The sequence below is a fragment of the Anabas testudineus genome, chromosome 21, assembly GCF_900324465.2.
Source record: "Anabas testudineus chromosome 21, fAnaTes1.2, whole genome shotgun sequence".
Taxonomy (NCBI): domain Eukaryota; kingdom Metazoa; phylum Chordata; class Actinopteri; order Anabantiformes; family Anabantidae; genus Anabas; species Anabas testudineus.
The window spans coordinates 19,178,218-19,202,179 of NC_046629.1; the positions used below are offsets into that span (position 1 = coordinate 19,178,218).

The 23,962-nt window shown below is 38.7% G+C and overlaps 1 protein-coding gene across 1 annotated transcript; it reads left to right on the top strand.

The window, feature by feature from the left end:
- The first annotated feature begins 2,848 nt into the window (after positions 1 to 2,848).
- Positions 2,849 to 18,989, top strand: marco (macrophage receptor with collagenous structure). The gene is made up of 14 exons (XM_026377074.2): positions 2,849 to 3,024; positions 6,976 to 7,074; positions 7,304 to 7,470; positions 8,772 to 8,889; positions 8,973 to 9,035; positions 10,344 to 10,424; positions 10,756 to 10,791; positions 12,792 to 12,869; positions 13,132 to 13,176; positions 13,298 to 13,378; positions 15,237 to 15,272; positions 15,372 to 15,422; positions 17,054 to 17,218; positions 18,823 to 18,989. Exons 1-14 carry the CDS (start codon positions 2,916 to 2,918, stop codon positions 18,951 to 18,953), a joined length of 1,260 nt encoding a protein of 419 aa, XP_026232859.1. The 5' UTR covers positions 2,849 to 2,915; the 3' UTR covers positions 18,954 to 18,989.
- The last annotated feature ends 4,973 nt before the right edge of the window (positions 18,990 to 23,962 follow it).

The window sequence follows — 23,962 nt, forward strand, 5'->3', positions numbered from 1 at the left end:
GTTAATGTAAATATGCAATATTGATTGCATCATAGGTCTATGAAATGCACCTCACGCTTATACAAATGCATGTTCAACAGTTCATTTTCACTTGTTTTTCAAGTGTAATGTATATGCATTTACTCAGTCCATTAATGTGTAATAGTGCTGCACAGTGTGTGACCATAGAACTTTAAAGTATGCATGTTGTTGCAGTATCCTCAAGTTGTAACATGCTAGTGAGACAAGCCTGTCATATGTAAATAACCTGGTATGTTGCCATCTAGGCCACTGAAGTCCTTTCTGGCTGGGTTCACTTTGCAAAGGTGTTGGGACAGGGGTCCCCACATGATGGATCTCATTGTAAATGTTCTCTCTCTCTGGTGTATACTCTTTTGGCCTTGTTATCCCTTGTTCTTGCTCTGGCCTAGATGACATATTTTCCTCAGGTTGTGTCCTTTCAGGCTCCCCAGATGTAATTTGGTTTGCTTCTGAAAAGACATTGGATATTGCTCACCATCATCATTTTCAGTTCTTTTCTTTGCCTGTGACTGTCCTGAAGTTTCCTGTTGTGACATGGGAGGAGGAGATTCTGATGTAAGATCCTTGATCTTCCCTTGTTTTTTTCAGGTCTAAGTTCATACACAAGTATGTACTAATTCCTTGGCGAAATTCTTTGTGGACAGGCTACCCCTTTGAGACACAAAGGATTCAGGGTTTAGTGTGTTGTCCAAGGACAATTCGACATGTGGCCAGTAATTGGAGGGACTTGGGAATCAAACCACCGACCCTGGGATTTGTAGACGACTGACCTACCTACTTATTATTATCATTATTACCTGGACAACAACAAGGTATAATGTTTTTAACTAAGACAGCCAGATTTGGAAGTTGTGGCATTTGCCTGGGCAAATGTGTAAAATGGTAATTATTACTATCATATACTCATAACCACTCTTTCACTTGTCAAGATGCAGGAAGTCAACTGGGACAAGTTTAAACAATTGAGTGGTGACAATGTTGCCCTTGTCTCAAAGATTTATTTCAGAGAAAATAACATCAGGCAACAAAAAACGACAACAAGCCACTTACCTGCCTCTAGTCATCTTCTGGTTCTTTTTACTCCAAATCCCAGCATCCTCTATTCCCTTATACATATATACTCAACTGCCACTGTACACTCCTGTCACCGCTCATAAGAACCCAGACAACATTACCCAGCCTTACTTTCTCTACTCAGCCATCTTGCCCCTCCTGCCTCCCTATACACACAGTGAGTCTGTTCATTCATTGTTTGATCATTCTCCACATCTAATTAGTACTTATACTCTCTCTTCTAGACCTTGAAATCATCAGCTCATTCTACCATACCACACCTGCACCCTGACCTCCCTTCTCTTATTCAAACTTTGTTTTAACCAGTTCTATTTGCCGAGTCCTCTGTGACACTAGTGGTGGTCAAAACTCAAAGTGGGGATGAATTTCAGCAGCAGCAACTGGAAGACTGGTCAGGATCGAGGGAAAGATAAATGTACAGAGACATCCTTAATGACAACATGTTCTGCCAGCTCTGGACCTCAGAGTGGGGCTACGGTTCATCTGTAACCCCAGTCTGAGGTCAAATGTAAACGTAAATATTCAGCTCCAGGCCGAGGGTCCTGCAGAAAAGTACAGAGAGGAAGAAGAACAACTTTCACTCCCCGTAAAATCCCGATTAGAATTTAAAATTCTTCTAATCAAATAGAAAGCACTTAATAATCAAGCTCCATCATATCTTAAATATCTCAATTATCCTAATTGAACTTTTGCCTGCTGTTCTTTTCTCTCTCCCTATTCTGTTAAAGGGATTTTTCTCAAGTGAGATTGTTGGAATTTCTATATACAATGAAAGTATGTAAAATATAAGAATACAAGTCAAAGTCAAATACTGTTGGTGCACCCTGTAGTGTTGAGTATTTATATTATTTACATACTGTGGATATTAGGTGAAGAAGGGGAGGGAGCTACTGGGAGGAGTTCTGATTTTACACTGTAACAGCAGTAGGAAGAAGGACACTTGGGTTGAACCCTAAAAAGACAAACTCTATTTGCACCCACATGCTCACTGGGTTTATTAAAATACAGTTCATTTGTTGAAAAGTAATTCAATAGTTCCTTTGGTTTTTCTTTTACACTTGCAGGAACCCAAGTTCAAGTCAGACCCATTAGCATTTAATGTGTTTTGAATGTTTGCTGAATCAACATTGTGTGTGTTTCAGTGACCAAAATGTGAAATCAAAGTGTCTGTTTTTTTCACAATTTCAAGTACTGTTTTTTTACTGCAGATTGTTATAAGTCATAGGTCATATTACGTATTTGTCTCCATGTTATGTTGCCATGGTAAAGCTTCCAAATAACATTTGAAGCTACAATGTGCAACTTAAGCTAGTGCCAGCCTATACTTTATTTAGTTGTATATGTTTTAAATGAACTTAATGATGTCACTAATGAGTGGGGATACAGCAAACAACATTTCCATATTTAGTTTTTTATACTGTGATTTATTTCAAAGAAGCTATATGACGGAGGACACAGCAGAGGCTACGTGTATGCCAATGGTTGCATTAGGCAATACAAGCACACCTAAATTCATAAACTTAATCATAAATGTGAACTTTCTTGTTTGTGTTTTGCAAGTCCTTCATGCGTTCATAGTTAAAATAGCTACTTCCTCATTCTACTAATAAGATGCACTGCATAGTTGTTTGCTACCTCAGCTACAAATCAGATACAGTTCCTTCCTCTATTTCAGAATGTGTCCATGTGAGTTCTTTTGTGGGAAGGTCCTGTTGCAATCTGGGGAGTTACATGTTTTCCTAACACTGTACACTATGTGTTGTAAAGGTTCATAAGTAAAGTTCATAGTAAAGTGAAGGTCACTCTGGACAGTAGAGAGCATGGAGACATCAGTGGACAACATGAGGGATGAAGTCTCATACACCCAGAGTAACCCACTGTTTGGCATGTCACTCAGCAGAAGCAATCTTTACAGTTTCCAGCCTGATGGTGAGTCTTAATACATAATGTAATCATGATGACTAATATAAAATAACATCTTGACCACATTCAAAGAATTAAATATCAAAGACGATGCTTTTAACACTTGTTGGCTAACCTGCATGACTTTATGTTACTATATGGAGCAGCTGGTTAGTGTAGTGATAAGATCATCACCTTCCATGTGGCCTACCCTTAGGCCCAAAAGGTGCCTTTTATCCAAAGCGACTTACGGGTAAGTCGCTTTGGATAAAAGTGTCTGACAAATGACTAAATGTAAATGTATATAGAGAGAGTGATTCAGAAAAATCACAAATCAAATTACATTTCTAGTGGTGAACATACAAAAACATTAATTTATTTCTTACCACTTTGCATAAGTTTATTGACATTAAAGATTAAAAGTCAGTCTGTCAAAAAAAGTCACTGCCTGCAATCAAACTCAAAATGTTGGGTGTGTACCTTTACCACTTGACTGCAAGAAGACCCCAAATTTGAAAATATTGGGTCATCCAGCTTTTCATATAGTCTAGTCCATTATGTAGATTACATGGTAAATGGTCTGTACTTATAAAGCACTCTTCCACTGCTTCTCATTCACCCATTTGCGCACACAAGCACACACATACAGACACACCGATGACAGAGCTGCCATGTACCTGACCTGACTCACTGGGGGCAATTTGGGGTTCAGTATGTTGCCCAAAGACATTTCAATATGTGACAGAAAGAGGTAGGAATTGAACCACAGATCCCACAATTGGTAAATGACAGTGCTACCTCCTGAGCCACAGCCACTCCTGGGTTAAATATATTGCTAATTGCTATATTGCTAAGATAGTAACGTTTGAAAAATACAGTTTAGTGTTTACTCCGTGACAGACCATATATAGAATAAAAGAAAATAAGATAGAGAACATATACTTCAGACACATAATTTCAAAACACGATATCTCACCAACAGTGATATAAACAATTTCAAAATGCAAGCCAGTGTTAAATTATGTTTTGACCTTGAGCCCAGCAGTAGATTTCAGGCTGCTAGAAATCTGCTGTGAACCATGACAGGAACCACCTTTCTCTAGCCTGACCCTAAGGTACCTTTACACTGATGTAACCTTCTTTAAATCTACATTTTTCCAAAAAAAGAGTAAATACTCTGCTAAATACTATCTGCTGTGGCCTCACCATCTCCAGTGTCAATTGTATTTTAATTCTCAACTTTTATCTTAATTATCTCAGTTTAAGTACATATAACACTTTGGGCAGTGTCTCCACCAGCTACAATATTTAACCTCAGAGGGAACAAATTAGCAACCATGAACAGTAGGTGGTAGCAGTGTCATCTTCCCTGTTAAACCCTGCATGGTGTCAGAAAGACACATGAGGGTTCTACTGCAAATGTCTCCTATGGTGCTTTTTTATTAAAGTTTTTGGCTAACACACAACTGTTACGAACTGACTGACGGGACCAACGAGTAAGACCAAAATATATATATTTATTAACAAAAAGGGCAGGGGACACAGGGAACTAACACAAACTAACAAAGTATCAAACGAAAGAGACCCGAACACACGGTGGTAAGTACAAACAAAACCTAAACCCGACATACAAAGTAACAACACAAAACCTCACACTAATGTGGACAAAACTAACAGACAAAGCAGAAGCACAAAGTAACAAACCAAAATCATCTGCACAAGGCAGAAGAACATTATTAAACAGACGAACCAACAGTACAAAGTATCAACGGAAAACCACGCACTAAAGCGGACAAGAAACCAACAGACAAACTAGACGTACAAAGTAACAACAAAAAATACACTGCAAAAGGCAGGCCAAACAATTCAAACTAACAAACAAAACAGAGGTTCCTGATGGACAAACAAACGAACGAACGAACGAACAAACTGACCAGAATTGTGGAGCATGAACCAAACAGAAGTGAGCAGCATGAGTGAATTCAGGGTGAAGGCAATGTGTGAATGTCAAAGAGCAACAAACCAGCAACGAACTGAGGACTGAGGGGTGCTTATAAAACAGAGGGATGCACAGGTGAACTGAATGAGTCAATTAGTCCAGAGTGTGGAGAGTGGGGGAAGAGGAAGTCCATATATGGGTGTGTGGCAGGAGAGTGAGACAGAACAAACATAACAGACAGGGGCAGAGGGAGGAATCGTAACAACAACACATAAAGCTATAACACAAACTTGGAAAATGTTTTAATACATACAAATGTAGCCTAATAGGGGGTAAGAAAAATTTTAGGCCTATACTCCTATATTCCCTAAAATCCCACAGTCTCAGCTTTGATAGATTTTATTATCCACAGTTTCTGTGGCAAAAAGCATTAGGCCCACTGTTTAAAAAAGTACGACAACTCCACAACATACAGTACAAATAGCTTTCCAATCACCACATCAGAAAACCTAGAAATAAAAAAAAAAGAATCTTGATATTTGAGATGTAAAGGTTTTTACATTTGGATTACCTGGAAAAGATTTTGAATAAAAAAGAGCTGTGACACAAAGTGCAATGAAAACAGTTTCACAAATCATAATGCATAAAGAATGCAACTTTAACATCCACTAAAGAACTGTAGTAACAGATGTTGCAGACCTGTGTGGAGAAATGAGGAGATAGAAAACAGAAATTATATATTCTAACTATTTGTTGCATATTTTTTTCAAATGTTTTCTGTAACGGTTTAGCGACATCCAAATGGTGCCACTTGCTTAACTCAGTGAATAAATTCCTTTTTTGCATAATAAAAGTTGATGGAATTGTGAAACTTAGACAGCTGCAACAGTTTTATTAGCCCAATTTATTCAGGAACATGTGTCACAACAACATAGTATAGGTTAAAATAGGTTATTTAGAGACCATCCAGTGTCGCTATTTTAGCAACTAATGCAAACTTATTTAATAGATAGTAAAAATGTATATTTGTGGGTATTTTATGAAATTAATTCTGAACAAAATGTCCTCTTCATGTCAATATAACATCTTATTCTCCCAATTTTACTAAACGTATCTGCATTTCGTCATATAGGAGCACCATCAAAAACGCACACATAATCATTGCTATATTGCAACTGCTTAAAAATCTATTCTAAATTCTTTTCCAGGACAAAATGCATTTTCAGATGTAATTAAAAATATGTCTACAGATGATGACTTCTTAAACAATATTTCATATAGAAAATCTCCAACCTGTAACTCTGAAACTTTCAGAGGGGACACTCTTGACTTTTCTGCCAACGAAAAAGCACCCCAACTGCATTTTCCCTCAACTTTCACTGTGACAGCTGGCATTTTACACTAGTTGTCCAACTGTGCTGTGCTCTAAGATTTGCAAATTTACATAAGCTTTTCTTTCAGCTGGGTGATTCAGGCTAATTTCTATCTCCTGAAACGACTTTACCCAGAGCCAGCTCTAGCCATTTTGGTGCTCTGGGTGAGATCATGGTTTGATTTCAGAGTCTCCAATAACACCAGAATAAGCCACTAGATTCGTTGCTAGTCACTTTTGACAAAAAGACTGGGGTTTGAATCCCACCTGTGGCCGACCTCCAGTAGGGGTCCTTTTGAAAGACTTCCTTACTTTTACCCTACATGTGCCTTGTATCTTGAAAGTCGCTTTGGATAAAAGTGTTTGCCAAATGACCAAAATGTAAATGTAACAGGTGGCGGGAATTGTTTTTGTTTATTTTTTTCTGTATTTTTTCTTTTCAAATCAGAGCACTAGAAAAGGGCAGTTGGGGCTGCAAATAATTAGTATTATTTATTTTTATTTTTTTGTGGGCTTGCACTTCCCTCCAGCATATGGTGCCTTAGGCGACCCCCTATATGATCTATGCCAAGAGCCGGCTGTGACTTTACAAAGAGTAAGTTTGCTGCAGAGCAGCCTGGATCACAATCTAATACTTAATTAATTAATTTTCCCATTTGTTTTTCAGAATTGAAGCCAGCAAGGTCCAAAAGACAGTGGTGTTTATATGTCATTGTTGTTTACCTGATCCTGCAGACCATCCTTAATGCTTTTCTTCTTTATAAAGGTAACAACATCATACACATACAGTAATAGTATTTATTGGTTCATATTTATTTTTTAACATCACATATTTAGAAAAATACTATTATTTTCACACCATTGTTTGAAATAGGTGTTTTTATCTTTTTCAGAAGCTGCACATTAAACTGATATCATCTTGTATTAGAAACATCCAGTGTTCAGCATTTTTTACTGGTTAAACATACTTGTTATGTTTCCCATCTCTGTTCCAGTTTTCACTTTGGAGTCTTCATCATCAAACCCCAGGTTAAAGAAGCTGACATCCAATCACATTCCTCTGTATGGAGAGCCGGGTGATGACAACCTCCAAACTCTCATCCACAACAACAGTCAACAAACCGAGATCCTGAGAGGCCAGATATGGGCTCTGCAGGGCAAGGTCACTCTGCTGTTTATATGTAACACACTTTATAGTGAATCAGTTCAGAATTGTTTTTGTTCAGTTTAAAATATTAAGATATGTTATGTCTCCTTTGGAGTTGAAAAACAGGTCCCTGAACTCCCCAATGTGTCAGCAAATAATATGCAGCAAGTTTGAAAATGTGCAAAAGGACCCTTTCAAAAACAAAAACATAGACATGCTACAAGTTTCAAAATCACAGCAGCAGGATCATGGAAATTCTGTGGTAGCAGCAGACACAGCTAAATTATACTAAGTTATAATGCTACCTTACTACCATATAATCCACTACTGCCCTCCTGCTCCAAAGTCTGAGAAAAGCTAATGTTAGCCACGTGTGGCATCACTGTGCAGCTAATGTGACTACATTCAACACTTGACCCAGTAAAAAACTGGGCAAATGTAACACTTATAGAATCCTTAACTTTGAATAAGACTCAGGTTTAGGTCCCAGTAAGTCTGTATCAGTGCTTCTTTGAGCTTCAATCTTTAAATTTATTCAGCAGCCATGAACTGAACTTCAATCACATGCAAGCATAAACATCCTGTTTGTCCTCTCATGTTAGCACTGCTCCAGCAAAAACAAATAAAGGCATATCACCACTAACCATGTCAAAAAGTATGATTTTAGCAATTTAGTATAAAGCATTAAGTGCAGTATTTGGCTTAAAGTCCCTTCTCTGCATCACTGAGACAGATCTCTAACAACATAACTAGAGATTTGTTTTCCTTCTATTATTTAATTAACCTTCTCATATAACTCTCGATAATTAATCATATAATGTCAAAATGAGGAGCAATATTTTCTTCAAGCCATTCAGAGGAGCAAGGGGGTATCTTCTGCAGTCTCATGTTTTCTTTTTGAGTTTGGGTGAAAAAAAACACAAGGCCATGCAAAGAAATATAAACATTGCCATTTCATGTACCTGATTGTATAAGAGGTGTTTAGGAACCTGTGGTCATCGTGGCCACAAGTGACAGTTAACCCTAGTTAACCTAACCTATGTTAGCAGTTAACAGTTAATAATGTTACATACTAAAATGTGATGTTATGGTATTAGGAAAATACACAACTCAGAAGTGAGACTGGCCATAACAGACCAGGAAAGACTGATGTGTTGGATTGCTTATAAACTAAACTTCTTCCTTGTACGAGAAAAAGGTCAATTCTTCATTCAAAAGTTATGTTGTCGGCTTTAAAGCTAATTTTCACTTATTTAATGCGATTATGTTTTACAGTGTTGCTTTAACATCACATTTCTGTGGTTTGTTGTAAACAGGTTGACAGCCAGTGTGGAGAGGAGGGTCAGCTGGGCAGGCTGAGGGCTGAACTGAGCCTGGTCAACACTAGCACCCACAACCTGCAAGGCAAACTGACAGCCATAAGCCTCAAACCAGGCAGGAAACTGTTCCAACTAACATTTTAACAACCTAGAAAGTGAAGAATTATCAACCTTTGTGATTGTGTTGCATGTCCTCAGGACCTCCAGGTAGTATTGGGCTCCCAGGACATCCAGGAATACCAGGAGAGAAGGGCCCAAAAGGTGAGTCTGCTTAAAGCAATAAGACAATCGCACATAACTTTAAATAAAAATTTGGTAAAAATGACAAACACACAAAAGCTTAGTGACTACATCTCAGTTCTCTCACAACTACTTTGACTGCAGCACTAATATAGAAAATTGCATCATAATAAAAGTTCCTCAGTGTGAAAAGATATTTATATGTGCAGCAGGAGACCTGATGACCTGTCCCTTGTCTTATAGTAAACAAAACGCATCTGATTGATGGACTGCAGTGATTATTTCACATACCCTCACAACTTAGTCAATGCACTGACATTTCCTGAATTACAGTGCATCCACAAAGTATTCACATTGCTTAACCTTTTCCACATTTTGGTATGTTACAGCCTTATTCCAAAATTACTTAAATTCATACTTTTCCTCACAATCCTACAAACAATACCCCACATAGACAAAATGAAAGAAGACTGTTTGAAGTCTTTGCAAATTTATTATAAAATTTAAATAAAAAATAAGAAGAATACATGTACATAAATATTCATTGAGCTGTTATGCATCCTGTTTCCACTGATCATCCTTGAGCTGTTTTTAGCATCATTTGAACCCACCTGTAGGAAATTCAGTTTATTGGACAAGATTTGGAAAGGCATACACCTGTCTGTATAAGGTCCCACAGTTAACAGTGCATGTCAATTGGAGTCCATCTATGGGAAATTGATTGGACATGATTTGGAAAAGCGTATACCTATCTATCTGGAAGTTGAGTCATGGCAACTGGACTTCCTTCTTATTAGGTTGAAATGTTTCGCTACTCATCTAAGTAGATTCTTCAATCTGAAGATAGTTGGTTGGAGCCCACAAATTTGTACTCTAGGTTTGGTTTCACTCCACCCCTCATTAGGTGTAACATTCTGAGGATGGAATACTAAGTATTATTACTAAGTATTTCGAGACACTAAATATTTAGTAACAATACTTAGGATTTAAGTGTTACTCTTTTGCTCCTCGTGATCTTTAGGTACCAATGGTAAGCTAAGCTTTCTTATTTGTTTCTGATTCATATGACAAAGCTACACTGTGCATCATGTGCTGTGTTATAAAGTTAACACTGCTGAAATATTTCACAATGGGATTTTCTGTAGTTTCTCTAAAAGACCGTAAACAATGGTGATAATTACCATCTCTAAATAAATAAATCCATAATCAACTGCCACTGGATTTTTTATGTGCTTCAGACACTGCATATGACAAACATTTTTTCAGAGGGACAACTTCTGTAATCCCCCCACACCCCCCCCCCCCCCCCACCCTACTGTTACTCTCCAGGTGAGACTGGACTGGCTGGCCCTCCAGGTCCAAAAGGTGAGACAGGACTCATTGGGAAACCTGGAGAACCAGGAGTTGCTGGTGAGTTTTTTTTAGGATTTTCTGTGGAATAATGTATTTGTACTTCTCACTTCTCGCTGTACTAGTTATGGTTTTTTACATATTGATCACAAAATAAGATTGAAAAATAAAAGAATGTCCCATGATCCACAATATGTAATTGAGATGTTAAATTAAAAACTGGCTGTGACATTTATCTCTCTCTTGGCTTTAGGCATAGTAGAACATTATATTGTTGTAATATCATGTGATGTCATGTAATATTATGTTGTAATGAGCAGATTTAAAATAAAACATCCAATTTATAAGTTAAGTCAACAAGCTCAAACATAAAAATATTTGCACATTTCAGGCCCACCTGGACCGACTGGGCCTCCTGGACCTACTGGTAAGCTTGGTGTGTGTGTGTGTGTGTGTGTATTAATGTTTACAGATAATCTGTATGTGTTACGAACTGACAAAAACCAAGGCAAACGAGTACAGACAGAAAAGAGTTTTTTCAACCAGCCCAAAAACAGGGGACACGAGGAACCAACAAGACGGGGAAAAACCGAGCATGACTAAAGTGAAACAAAGTAACAACGAAAAGAGACCCGAAACACGGTGGAAAATACGAACAAATCTATTAACCAGACATACAAAGTACCAACTGAATCTAGCCACAGGGGTTGCAAGCCAGTGACTTCTGTGCCGGTCCCAAGCCCAGATAAATAGAGAGGGTCGCGTCAGGAAGGGCATCCGGCGTAGAAATTGCCAAAATAACCATGCGAATCATCAATAAGACTTTCATACCGGATCGATCGAGGCCCGGGTTAACAACGACCGCCACCGATGCTGTTAACCTACAGGGTACCGGTGGAAATTGGACTACTGTTGGTCTAAGAAGAAGAGGAGGCAGAAACGTTCGTGGACAGAGAGAGAAAAGGAAAGGCAGGAGCATAGATCTGAGAATAGGGACTCTTAACGTTGGCACAATGACAGGGAAAGGCAGAGAGCTGGCAGACATGATGGAAAGAAGGAAGGTAGATGTTCTGTGTGTGCAGGAGACAAGGTGGAAGGGCAGCAAGGCACGTAGTATTGGAGGAGGATACAAACTGTTCTACCATGGTGTGGATAGGAAGAGAAACGGGGTAGGAGTGATCCTGAAGGGGGAGTTTGTGAACAATGTTATAGAGGTGAAAAGAGAAAGGGTGATGAGTCTAAAGCTAGAAATTGAAGGGGTGATGGTGAATGTAGTCAGTGGGTATGCTCCACAAGTTGGCTGTGAGTTAGAAGAGAAGGAGAAATTCTGGAGTGAGTTTGATGAGGTCATAGAGAGTATCCCCAGAGGAGAGAGAGTAGTTGGGCAACAGAGGCGATGAGGAGGTGATGGGCAGGTTTGGTGTAAAGGAAAGGAATCTGGAAGGACAGATGGTGGTGGACTTTGCTAAGAGGATGGAAATGGCTGTAGTCAACACTTACTTCCAGAAGAGAGAGGAACACAGAGTGACATACAAGAGTGGAGATAAAAGTACGCAGGTGGATTACATCCTATGTAGATGATCCGATCTGAAAGAACAAGGGTGACACACAGAACTGCAGAAACTACAGAGGAGTAAAGTTGATGAGCCACACAATGAAGCTGTGGGAAACAGTAGTGGAAGCCAGGCTTAGGAAGAAGGTGGAGATTTGTGAGCAGCAGTATGGTTTCATGCCCCATAAGAGCACCACTGATGCCATTTTTGCTTTGAGAATCTTGATGGAAAAGTACACTTGCACTACAACACTATTTTCCCTTTTTATTAGTTAATTCAGAGGAAACTATTTATATGTGTATATATTTTCTATAAAGTTTTATTATAAGCAGCATGTGTGTTCAGGCAAGAAACATCCTCATGCAGTATTGTGTGTATTCTGTAACTTACATCCTAACTTACTACAAAGTGATATTTACTACATTTACATTTAGCAGACACTTTTATCCAAAGCGACTTACAAGGTACAAGGCAGGGCAGCGTGAGGAGGTCTACTCCTACTAACCCTAACCCCTACTGGAGGTAGGATTTGAACCCCAGTCTCCCACATGGGAGGCAGTGATGTTACCACTACACTAAGCCGCTGCAGCCGCAGCTACTAAAACATAAACATGAACTTTCCTGGCTTCATGTGTTGCTGGTTTAGTGAAACTGGAACATAAAGTGATTTAACTCAGTTCCTGTATGGAAAAAGGCATCAGCAGATTGCTCTTATGAAATTTAGTTTCTCTTCTTCATTTAACTTCAGGCCATTTTCAGTGTTACTGCTGACAAACTGGTATTTAATGTAAATAATGCAACAATCTGCATAGCTTGCATTTATGAACTGTATGTGCAACAAAAAATGCAAATGTGGCTGTTTATGAAAATACAGGACCCCATGGTCTACCTGGAGCCCCAGGGAATCAAGCAACAGGTGCTAAAGGAGAGAAAGGGGAACCTGGAGCCTCAGGTAAGGGTTTGATTGGTAATTATATATCACAGCACTGTGGCAGGATAACAGGAAAACTATGCTATAGAGAGTTGAATGTAAAACCAATCATTGTGAGAAATGTTTAATTAGCTGAAACAGGGCTCAGTCTTTTATTGTTAGTGTCATGCATTCATTTCAATTTCTCATCTAAATGTTTTTAGACAACTTTTAACCCCATAAACATTCACATTCTATGTAGCTGTTAGACCTTATTGTTTATGTTTCTGATGGTTGATTCCAGGCCCTCGTGGAGACAAAGGTGACACGGGTATCCCTGGTGAAAAAGGTAGCTAAGCATGTTGCATGCTGCTTACATAAATGTATATACCTGTCTGTGTTCCGTGGCTGTTGATGTGTGCCTGTGTGTGAGATGCAGTAATGCATTTGGTGGTGTTGTTTACCTCCAGGAGCGTCTGGACCTAATGGCATTCCTGGGCTTCCTGGACAAAAAGGAGACATTGGAAATTCAGGTCAACCTGGAATTCCAGGTCAGCTGTGTGTAACATTTCCACGATTGGACTGATACATCTATCCTAGTATTTCCCCTTTGTAAAAAAACTGATAGAGGCAAAAAATCAGCACTGGATAAACAGGCAGATACTTGTTGAGTAATGTCCTAAATACTATACAAAAATGGAACATTTGTCATCCACCAATTTGTGATGTTTGATGGTTCAGAGACAATGTTTTGTCTTTCTACAAACACTAATTTTATTTTCACAGAGTTGACTAAAATTTACAGGCATCACATAAAAAATATTTTGACACTGTACTGACATGTAATTACGTCTCCAAAGAACATCAATGGATTTAATTTGACAGTCACGAAACCTGCAGATTACAAGTACATCTTACACAGAAATCACTCACATCTGTGTACATATAAGTTTGAGCAGCCAGCAAGTCAAATGCTATTTTTCCTGCTACTTACAGTTATTTATCCTATTTATGGGGTGGGATTAAAAGGACATTTGTTAACTTATTAAAAGGACCTACACTTTTACTCTGTTTCTCTGCCCTGTTGTTCCTCTACCTCTGGAGTATGATATTGAGTCAGAGGGCCAAAGATAACCCAAGTGCAGATACAAGATATGCAGGCAGGTGCTTGCATCTTACCTGCATGAGTAAATTACCTTTACATTAATTCACATTTACTTATTGAATTTATGGGAAACTTAAATTGCGAATGAGATAGCTGGTTCAATAAGTTTGTACAAATGTATATTACCTGAATCAATAGCTAGCACTCACATCACCTACTTTGGATGTGAGTGCAAAGTACGGAACAGTACGTCAAAAGAATGTTTAGCTGCCCTCCGATTTATGGATTAGAACCATTCATGTTACTACTGGAAAGACAGTCCGTCCATTATGTCTTTCATAAAATTTTATTTTGTTGTTCTAAATCCCTGTTATTGACTATCAAATAGACCTATTTTGTCTTACTGAAATCTGGCTGTCGCAGGATGAATATGTCTGTCTGAATGACTCAACTCCCCCAAGTCATATTAATTATCATATTCCTAGAAGGACAGGTCAGGGTGGAGTAGTAGCAGCAATCTTCCACTCAAGCTTATTAATCAACCCCAGACCTAAACATAGTTTTAATTCATTTGAGAACCTCATTCTGAGCCTCTCTGATCCAAACTGGAAAAGTCAAAAACAAGTCCTGTTTGTTATTGTGTACTGTCCTCCTGTTCCTTACCCTGGGTTTTTCCTCAGACTTTCCATCTGATTTAGTTCTTAAGGCTGCCTCAACACTGCATTTAATTCACTATCAGAGTATTGATTTTACCCATAATCTAAATAAACCCAATCACTGTTTTAATCACACTCTTGATCTTGTTCTGACATATGCTGATGAAATTGGTCATTTAATAGGTTTCCCCCAACACCCTCTTTTATTTGACCATTTTAAATAACATTTGAATTAACAGTAAGAATAAGATTGTCTGAAAATACTGTTGACAAATTTAAGGAACTGATTCCATCTTTTATTTCAGAGCCAAGTACCAACACAGAGAAGGGCAGTCATCCTAACTTTACTCCAGCACAAGTCGATATATCTTGTTGATAATACTGCAGCCTCACTCTGATCAATACTTGCTACTCTGAAAAAGAAGGTAGTGAATCAGAGGAAACTAGCTCAATGGTACACTTCACAAATCCGTAGCTTAAAGCAGACATCACATAAGCTGGTAAGGAGGTGGCATTCCACTAATTTAGATGAATGCTATGTATACTCTGTACAGTCTTAAACCTTACACTGTAAAGTGCCTTGAGATGACTTTTGTTGTGATTTCGCGCTATACAAATACCATTGAATTGAAATTGTTTTCTTGTTAGGATCTAGAGGACCTCCTGGTTTCAATGGAACTCAAGGTAAGTGAATATCAAATTCACAGAACTGATGATTTTTCCATTTCCAGTTAATGCAAATCATCACTTTGTTTACAAGTATTGGCTATTTTTCCTCCATAGGACTACCAGGTGCCAAAGGAGAAAAGGGAGACCCAGCAAACCCACCAGAGTGTAAGTCTGCAGAGTGTTGATCTGAGATCAGCAAAGACAATGGAAGTAGTACACTAGAGATTCTCAGAAACACTACTAAATAACAAAAACTGAATACTCTGGTAGCTTGATGTATCTGCTGGCACTGTAACTCAAACTAACATAATTGCTGAGCATGTTTTGTATATAAAAAAAACAATTCTAATTTTGAGAAAATATATTTAACCCTTTCTCAATAAGATATTCCAGCTAATAATGAGCAACATTTAAGGTTTCTGTTATTTAGTGTATCAACACTAATGTAAATGGTATGAACAAAAAATGGAAATAAATAAAACATGTTAATGCATTCTTTGGGCACAACATTGCTGAACCTAGACAAATTGCAGCAATCCCAGATCATAGCACTGCCCCTAAAGTATTTATTCCCTAGGGTGTGTTTTGTTAATAATTCCTTTCCAACTTACTACACTTTTGCTCTAAACTTGCATTGTCTTTTAGTCATTTCATTTATAGATGTGAAGCAAAACCAATGGCATTATTGCATAAAAATCCTTAAGCCCAGAATATAATTGGGTTACAAACACTGCCCCTATTAATATAAATAAAGTCTCTAAGTTCCAATCACAGTTGTGACACATATCTGGCATTTTGGAGAAGGGGGTATGTAATCTAAAGATAGCTAGACACGATTGTGATTGGCTAAGTACCTCAGCAGAATACTCACTGAGAGTACAGATGGAGTTAGTCTGCAATATGTTTTATGAACATGTGAGTAGAATGTGTAATCTTTCATTGATGGATTATAAAAACCCCAGAAGTCTACTAAGCTTAAGTCATTTTAGAAAGTGCTTAAGACCTTGTGATACAGCTATTTGTAGGTATGATATTGTCAAAGATGATTTATTCAAAGAGCTATTAACAACACTGTAGATCACAACATCTTATTACACTGCCCGGAACATGTCATTAGGGTTAAAGGAACAGCACTAGGCTGATGTAACTCTTATTTATCAGATAGATTCAAGTTGTGAATGTTAATGGGCAATCATCCATGCACACAAAAGTTAGTTCTTTCTTGTTAGGCTGAAACGTTTTGCTACTCCGCCAAGTAGCTTCTTCAGTCAGAAGATGGTTGTTTGGAGCCCACAAATTTGTACTCCGGGTTTGCTTTCAATGCGTTCTTAAGTCTTACGTTCTTAAACCTTACACTGCAATGTGCTGTGATATGACTTTTGTTGTGATTTGGCACCATTTAAAAACTGTAATAAATATATTTAATTAAATGTTATTACTGGAAAGAGATAAAGATAAGATAAAACACAAAAAGTGTTTGTAACACTTACCTGTATCCAGGTTTAGATCTCGGTAAGATTCAGTCTGTCTTTGAGTGTCAGTCTTGAAGTGTATCCAGCAGCAGCAAACACACATGCACACATATGTTTTGACCGCTTCAGTGAGGAAAAAAAAACACATAAATCCACAGTTGCAGTTTACTCAGATATAAACCAAATTTTTAGGAGACTGTCAAAGGGAAGAGCCTTTTACCACAATGATTCACTGTAGCAGACCAATATATTGTACTCCTAACTTGTGCTCCCAAAAGACTGTTAAAGAAAAATCTTTAACACCATATCTTTGTGTTATCACAGTGAATGTGCGTCTTGTGCCAGGAAAATCACGAGGGAGAGTAGAAGTGAAGCACAATGGGGTCTGGGGCACTGTCTGTGATGACAACTTTGACACTGTGGATGGCAGGGTGATTTGTAAGATGCTGGGCTTCCACATGGCCATTTCCACATTTACTGCTCCTCCAGGTAGGAAATGTCATGTTTTTTGCATTTTAAAATATCCTCCAATGCTATAAAAAAAAAAAAAAAAAAAAAAAAAAACCAAGTCAAACAGTGAATAGGGTAGGGTATTCAAAAAACCTACAGGTGTTGGACACAAATCTACCTGAATAATAGATCTGTATTCTGACATCTGTCTTTAGATTGTTACAGTAGATTTTTGTTATTGGCAAATATCAATAATAAAACCACAATAATCCAACAGAAATGATGACAAAAAATACTATATAGACTAAAACTTTCAAAAAGTAAATACAAACAGCAACAGATTTATAGCTAGAGGTGATGTGTGATGTTGTTGGTGTTCCCATCCCTTCTAGGATGTTCCCCATATACTATCCCAATCAAACTTCACAGAAAAAGATTGTTTGGACAAAATTAAATGCACAGCAATGGGATTTTATGGTCATCTTTGAATATTGGGAGAGTGCTTTTTTTCCTTGGAAAGGCCAAGCCTTCTTTTTCACCAGTACCAATACCAGTATTTACATCCTTTAAAGTAACTCAACTAAATCTGTTGCAGCCAGCTGGTTTAAGAAGTCACATGGGTAGTTAAATTGAGATAACCTGTTTGCAAATCGGTTTCAAGAGCTGTAGTATAAATGCACCTAGATACCTTTCCAAGTACAGTGGCTTGTAAAAGTATTCATACCCCTTGAACATTTCCACATTTTCTCACATTATGAGCACAAACATAAATATATTTTATTGGAGTGCTATGTGAAAGAACAACACAAAGTAGCATACAATTGTGAAGTAGAAAGAAAATTATACATGAGTTTATTTATTTTTTACAAATAAAAAAACTGAAAAGTGTAGTGTGTAAAAGTATTTAGCACCCCTGAGTCAATATTAATACGCACCCCTGAGTCAATAGTATATCATGCTCTAGGGCTGCTTCTCTTCAGCAGGGACAGGGAAGCTGGTCAGAGTTGCTGGGAAGATGGATGGAGCCAAATACAGGGCAATCTTGGAGGAAAACCTGTTGGAGTCTGCAAAACACTTCTAATCTGATTCAGCTTGAAGTGTTTTGCAAGGAAGAATGGACAAAGATTTCAGTCTCTAGATGTGCAAGACATACCCCCAAAGACTTGCAGCTGTAATTGCAACAAAAGGGGTTTCCACAAAGAATTGACTCAGGGGGGCCGAATACTTTTACATACTGCACTTTTTTATTTGTAAAAAATAAATAAACTCATGTATAATTTTCTTTCTACTACACAATTGTATGCCACTTTGTGTTGGTCTTTCACATAACATTATGATTGTGGTCATAATGTGAGAAAATGTGTAAAAGTTCAAGGGGTATGAATACTTTTACAAGCCACTGTATTTAGATATGCCTTGGGGTAACAATCTAACATAAAAATTGAGGGTATATGGCACATATGGACAATTTGCCTAGATCAAGTCATACTCCAAACCTGAGTGACTGTGTAAGAAGGCAAGAAGTAAGGGAGGCCACCAAGGTACGATAAATTCTGTGAAGGGTTTCCTCCTGTGTGTGTGTGCGTGTGTGTGTGTGTGTTTGATAAATACATGTCTACTCTAATACTGCTGTCTCTTTGTAGGATCTGGTACTATCTGGCTGGATGAGCTACGATGCACAGGATCTGAGTCTAACATCTTTGATTGCCCACATAGTGAAATTGGTGTTCATAACTGCCAGCACAATGAGGATGCTGGACTGCAATGTATCTAGACTAACACCACACCACACCACACACACAACACACACTACACAAAACCCACATCTAGGACACCATATGGCAAATACTTAACCCATGGATACATCGAAGCATACAGAACAGTGCTGCTAGTAGTCCTGATTATAACAGCTGGATATTCATTAAAACAAGTGTCTTGACATAATGCAGTTACTGTTAACTTTCACTTCTTACTGATCACATTAGCTTAAATAATAATATACTGTACAATCATGCTAATAAAATGTTTTTGAAATACATTTTATGTGGTTTGATATATTTTTATTCTGCACTGGGTTTGTCAATATTTATGTTTAGCCCACGTCACTGACTGTCAGTGTTGTTCTCTTTCATCCTCTCTTGAGGATTTTATGCTATACTGGAAAGTTTTTTTAAGCACTGTGGCCTATAATTAAAATGGGGACATGGACACTCAAGATCTCTAGATTCATTGAAGCATGAGGCCTAATGCTTATGATTGAGTGTTAGTTGGAAGATGCTCAGGTGGCAGAGAGTGGTTTTGGACACCTTAGGCTGAGATGGGGTTCTTCGGAGGTTTTCATTTCTCTAGAGACACATGCTGGAGCTTCAGAGTAACCCCCGGGTTCTTGGTCAGCTCCCTGACTAAGGCTCCTCTCTTGTTTGGCTGGGCTTCTACCCTTCCACAGATTTGTGCAGTGATACAATCCTGTCTCTGAGGTCTACAGACAATTCCTTGGACTTCATGGCTTGGTTTCTGACATGTACTGGCACCTTAAGGCTGTAAATACTTATTTACATGCAATTGTTTTTTATGTACATGTGATTTTTTGAGTTTTTTATATTCAATAAATTTGCAAAGATTGTAAACAAACTTCTTTAGAATTACCAGCTTATAAAATGGCAAATGACAGCATCTCAGATTAGAGCCCACATAAATATTTCTCAGATTTCAAGTAGCAGACTCTGTTTAGAGAAGACTGTGTGAATCAGACCTTCATCCTTGAATGGTGACAAAGACACTATTACTGGGTGGCTGTGTCGCAATAGGTAGAGCAGTTGTCAATGATAGGATCGGTAGTTCGATTCCCAGCTGCCACGTCACATGCCAAAGTATTCTTGGGCAAGATACTGAACCACAAGTTGCCCCCTGTCAGACCAGTCAATCAGATCAGCTGCATAGCAGCTCTGCCATCGGTGTGTGAGTGTGTGTGTGCTTGTGTGTTTGAATGGGTGAATGAGATGCAGTGTAAAGCGCTTTGAGCACCAGTTAGGTAGAAAAACGTTTACCATTTACTTCAGAGTAGAAGAGACTCTCTCCGGGGACGTCTCAACAAAGACTGTGTAGTAGCAGATCACTGCAGAGGATGAAGACATTATAGGTGACAGCTTCACTAAAACTTGTACTGAATAAGTGCCAAGCCTCCTGATACAGAAGTGAATACTTGATGTGTATTATAAAAAACTAATAGAGTGTAGTATGCTGATAGGCATGTATCATGCCATGTATTGATTTTCTTTTATTGATTTCCTTTTTGTTGTTTTCATTGTCCATTGTTGGGGAAAAAAATAATAATTTTCACACTTTTATGATTTTGATAAATTACTGTTATGATTTTTTATCACAGTTTATTATATTTACTTTTATTTTTCAAATTTACATTACTAAGTTTTCCATTGTATGTAAAAGTATGAACAGAAGGGAAATGTCAGAAAAAATATTACAAAGTTTAACATTTTTGTTTCTTGTGAGACTGCAAAATTGAGTGACAAAAAAGTGACTATTGTGAGCATGCCTTTGTCTGTATGCGCTAGTGCATCTGAATTCTTATCTTAGGGAGTCAAACAGAATGTTCCAGAATGAAATTCACCTAAAAGAAACTAACTGCAATTATAATGCCACAGCCACCAGTTGTCCCTCTTCTACAAACAGAAAACATCTCCCTCCCATCTGAAATCCATTAAAAGAAATAAAGGTTGTTTCTCCCAGTGTCATTTAAATGGTACTTCTCTCCTGATTCTTTCTATCAGAGAACAAGCATTGGAACACATTGTGGTGGTCAGATGATCAGATGTTTTAGGTAACACATGATATCAGTAAGGATAGGGGAGAACACTAAATTAACAATCTGTAACAAAATAATTCAATTAAACTTTATTTATATAGTACCAAATTAGAACAGACAGACATCATGCTCACTGGCCCATGGAGACTGGGGTTCGAATCCTGGCTGTAGCCTATCTCCAGTAGGTGTCCTTAGGCAAGACCTCCTTACGCTTACCCTGCCTTTGCCTCGTGCCTTACTTGTAAGTTTCTTTAGATAAAATCTCTGCTAAATGTGATATCCTGGTTTAGATTCCTCACAGTATTACTTGAGACCAATGCTATGTTATATAGGGTCATCTGAGGCCATCCAGGCTCTGGATCCCCCAACTACATAATTGTCAGTGCCATAAAAATACTATAATATACTATACTATACTATACTATACTATAAATTCAGCAAACAAGATTTTTTAAAACCATAAATGCCAGGTTTATATAATAATAATACATTTATTTATAGAGCACTTTTCTACACAGGTAGCCCAAAAGTCCAACTTGAGCGAGCACTGGGCAAGCAGTGGAGAGGAAAAACTCCCCCTAGAGGAAGAAACTTACAGCAGAACCAGGCTCAAGTTATTCAGCCATCTCGAGCTGACTAATAGATTTATGACTGTGACAGGTAAACACACTGTTGCAATAGTCAAGGTGTGAGTAAATAATATAATGTAAGATCACTTAGAATTGCGGACAGCTGGAGGGATCCCAGGGAGCTTTGACGAGTGAGGCAGTCCACATTGACTGCTCCGAGGCCACATCGATGACACTAGTCAACCAGGAGTCCTTTTGTTGAAGTTTACCGAACAGGCGGCAGATGTCTTTCTTTAGGTCAGCAATCTTCTTGCAGGCTCTCTGAAGCAGCAGGTTGTCCTCACCAGGTGAAGTTGGAGCAGCGTCAGCAGCAGCTATGTTATGCTCAGACAAGAGAAATTTGTGTTAAAGTGTAAAATGACTAATGAGAAACATCGATTTTAAAAGTAGATTATGTAAAGATGGAGGGATGAAAAAGTGGAGGAAATATAAAGAGATAAACAATGTTAAGAACAGAAAGTTCAAACCAGAGTTTTCCGTGCATCCGATCTATAATGTTCCAAGATTGCCGTCTCTAAATGTATTACTATGTTCAATATGAAGCTCATTGGGGTGCATAATAACTTCAGGATTATTCTCAGTAAACACTAAATTAATTTCTTCCTTATTTGTCAAACAAAACCTACACCATGTGTAGATTCAACAAAACTGAATAAGCTATTCAAAAGGAGACTATCTCTGATGACTTCCAAATGACGGGTCTTCAACAAATGGAAGTTGGATTCTGTTTCTAAAATAAAATATTTTACTATTTAATATAAATAGAAAATAAATAAAATAAAATAAATACTTTTGTTTCCCACTCCTGTTTTATCGCCCTCTTTATAATATGTTTTTTTGAGTTATACCCTAATATAGGTATAATAATCAACAAAGTTACAACAGAGTGGCCCGTTACCGAGTCCCGCGAGGCCCTACAGCGCTTTTTGGGATTTGCCAATTTCTATTGTAAGTTCATCCGCAATTACAGCCAGGTTGCTAGCCCAGTTCACAGCCTGACCTCCACCAAGACCCCAGTTTTGCTGGACCGCAGAGGCCAAGGAGACAGTCGACACCCTGAGGAAACAGTTCACCACTGCTCCCATTCTGGTCCTGCCTAATCTTGACTGTCAGTTTGTCAAGTGGAAGTCAGTGCGTCCTTTCCTATTGCTGACTGATCCTAAGAACTTGGAATACATCCGGACCGCCAAAAGACTCAACACCCGACAAGCCAGGTGGGCTCTATTCTTTAACAGGTTCAATTTCTCCCTTTCATACTTTCCAGGCAGCTGTAACATGAAGGCAGATGCGCTCTCACGCCAGTTTGAACTTCCGGACTCCTCGGACCCACCAGACTTCATTCTCCCACCTGTTTCCCGTCTGGGCGTCACGCTGGTTAACATCGAGAAAGAGATACTGGACTCCCATGCACCGTCGCCCTTGGCCTGCCCACCTGACATACTGTATGTTCCTGACAACCTGCTCTCCAGGGTCCTGAATTTGTGCTACTCCTCTCGCCTGTTTTGCCATCCTGATATGGCCTACACCCTCTTCATGGTGAAACGTCAATTCTGGTGGCCAACTTTGGCAGCAGACGTTGGGACCTTTGTTTCTGCTCTGTTCAGTCTGCGCACAATCCAAGCCCCAGCAGGACACCTCCTTCCCCTCTCCATCCCCCGTCGACCCTGGTCCCACATCTCCATAGATTTCTAAAGGTATGACCACCTTCCTGGCAGTTGTGTACCACTTCTCTAAAATGATTCACTTCATCCCCTTACCCAAGCTCCCTTCAGCCAAGGAGAAGGCCGACCTGCTCTTCCAGCATGACTTCTGTATCCACGGACTGCCTCGAGACATCGTATCCGAAAGGGGGCCTTAGTTCACTCCCATTTTGGAACAAGTTCTACCGTCTTCTGGGAATCTCCGTCAGCCTCTCGTACGGCTTGTCCTGGTCCTGTCAGGGTTCCAGCTGTTCCTGCTGGTCTGCTCTCTATGTCTTTTTTGGTCTGCTTTCTGCTCCTCCTCCTCCCGGCTATGAGTGCTCTGATTGCTCATTGCTTTTACCTGTGCCTCTCTCTCTCTCTTTAAGCAGCTCCACTCGCCCTGTTTCCTCTGCCAGATAGTCTCACTTCAGCCTGAGAACACACTATCCAGCATTTATTTAATCAGACTTCTTGCTACTGAAACTGCCTGACCTGACCTCGTCTTTGCCTGCTCCCTTCAGGATCCCGTGAGTTTATACCTGCTGTGAAAATGTGAAATTTTCAAAGTTGCCTTTGAAGTTGAAACAACAAGTTAAAATTTACACTGTGTGGAAACTACTATTACTCCAGCTGGAAAAAATCTGTCATA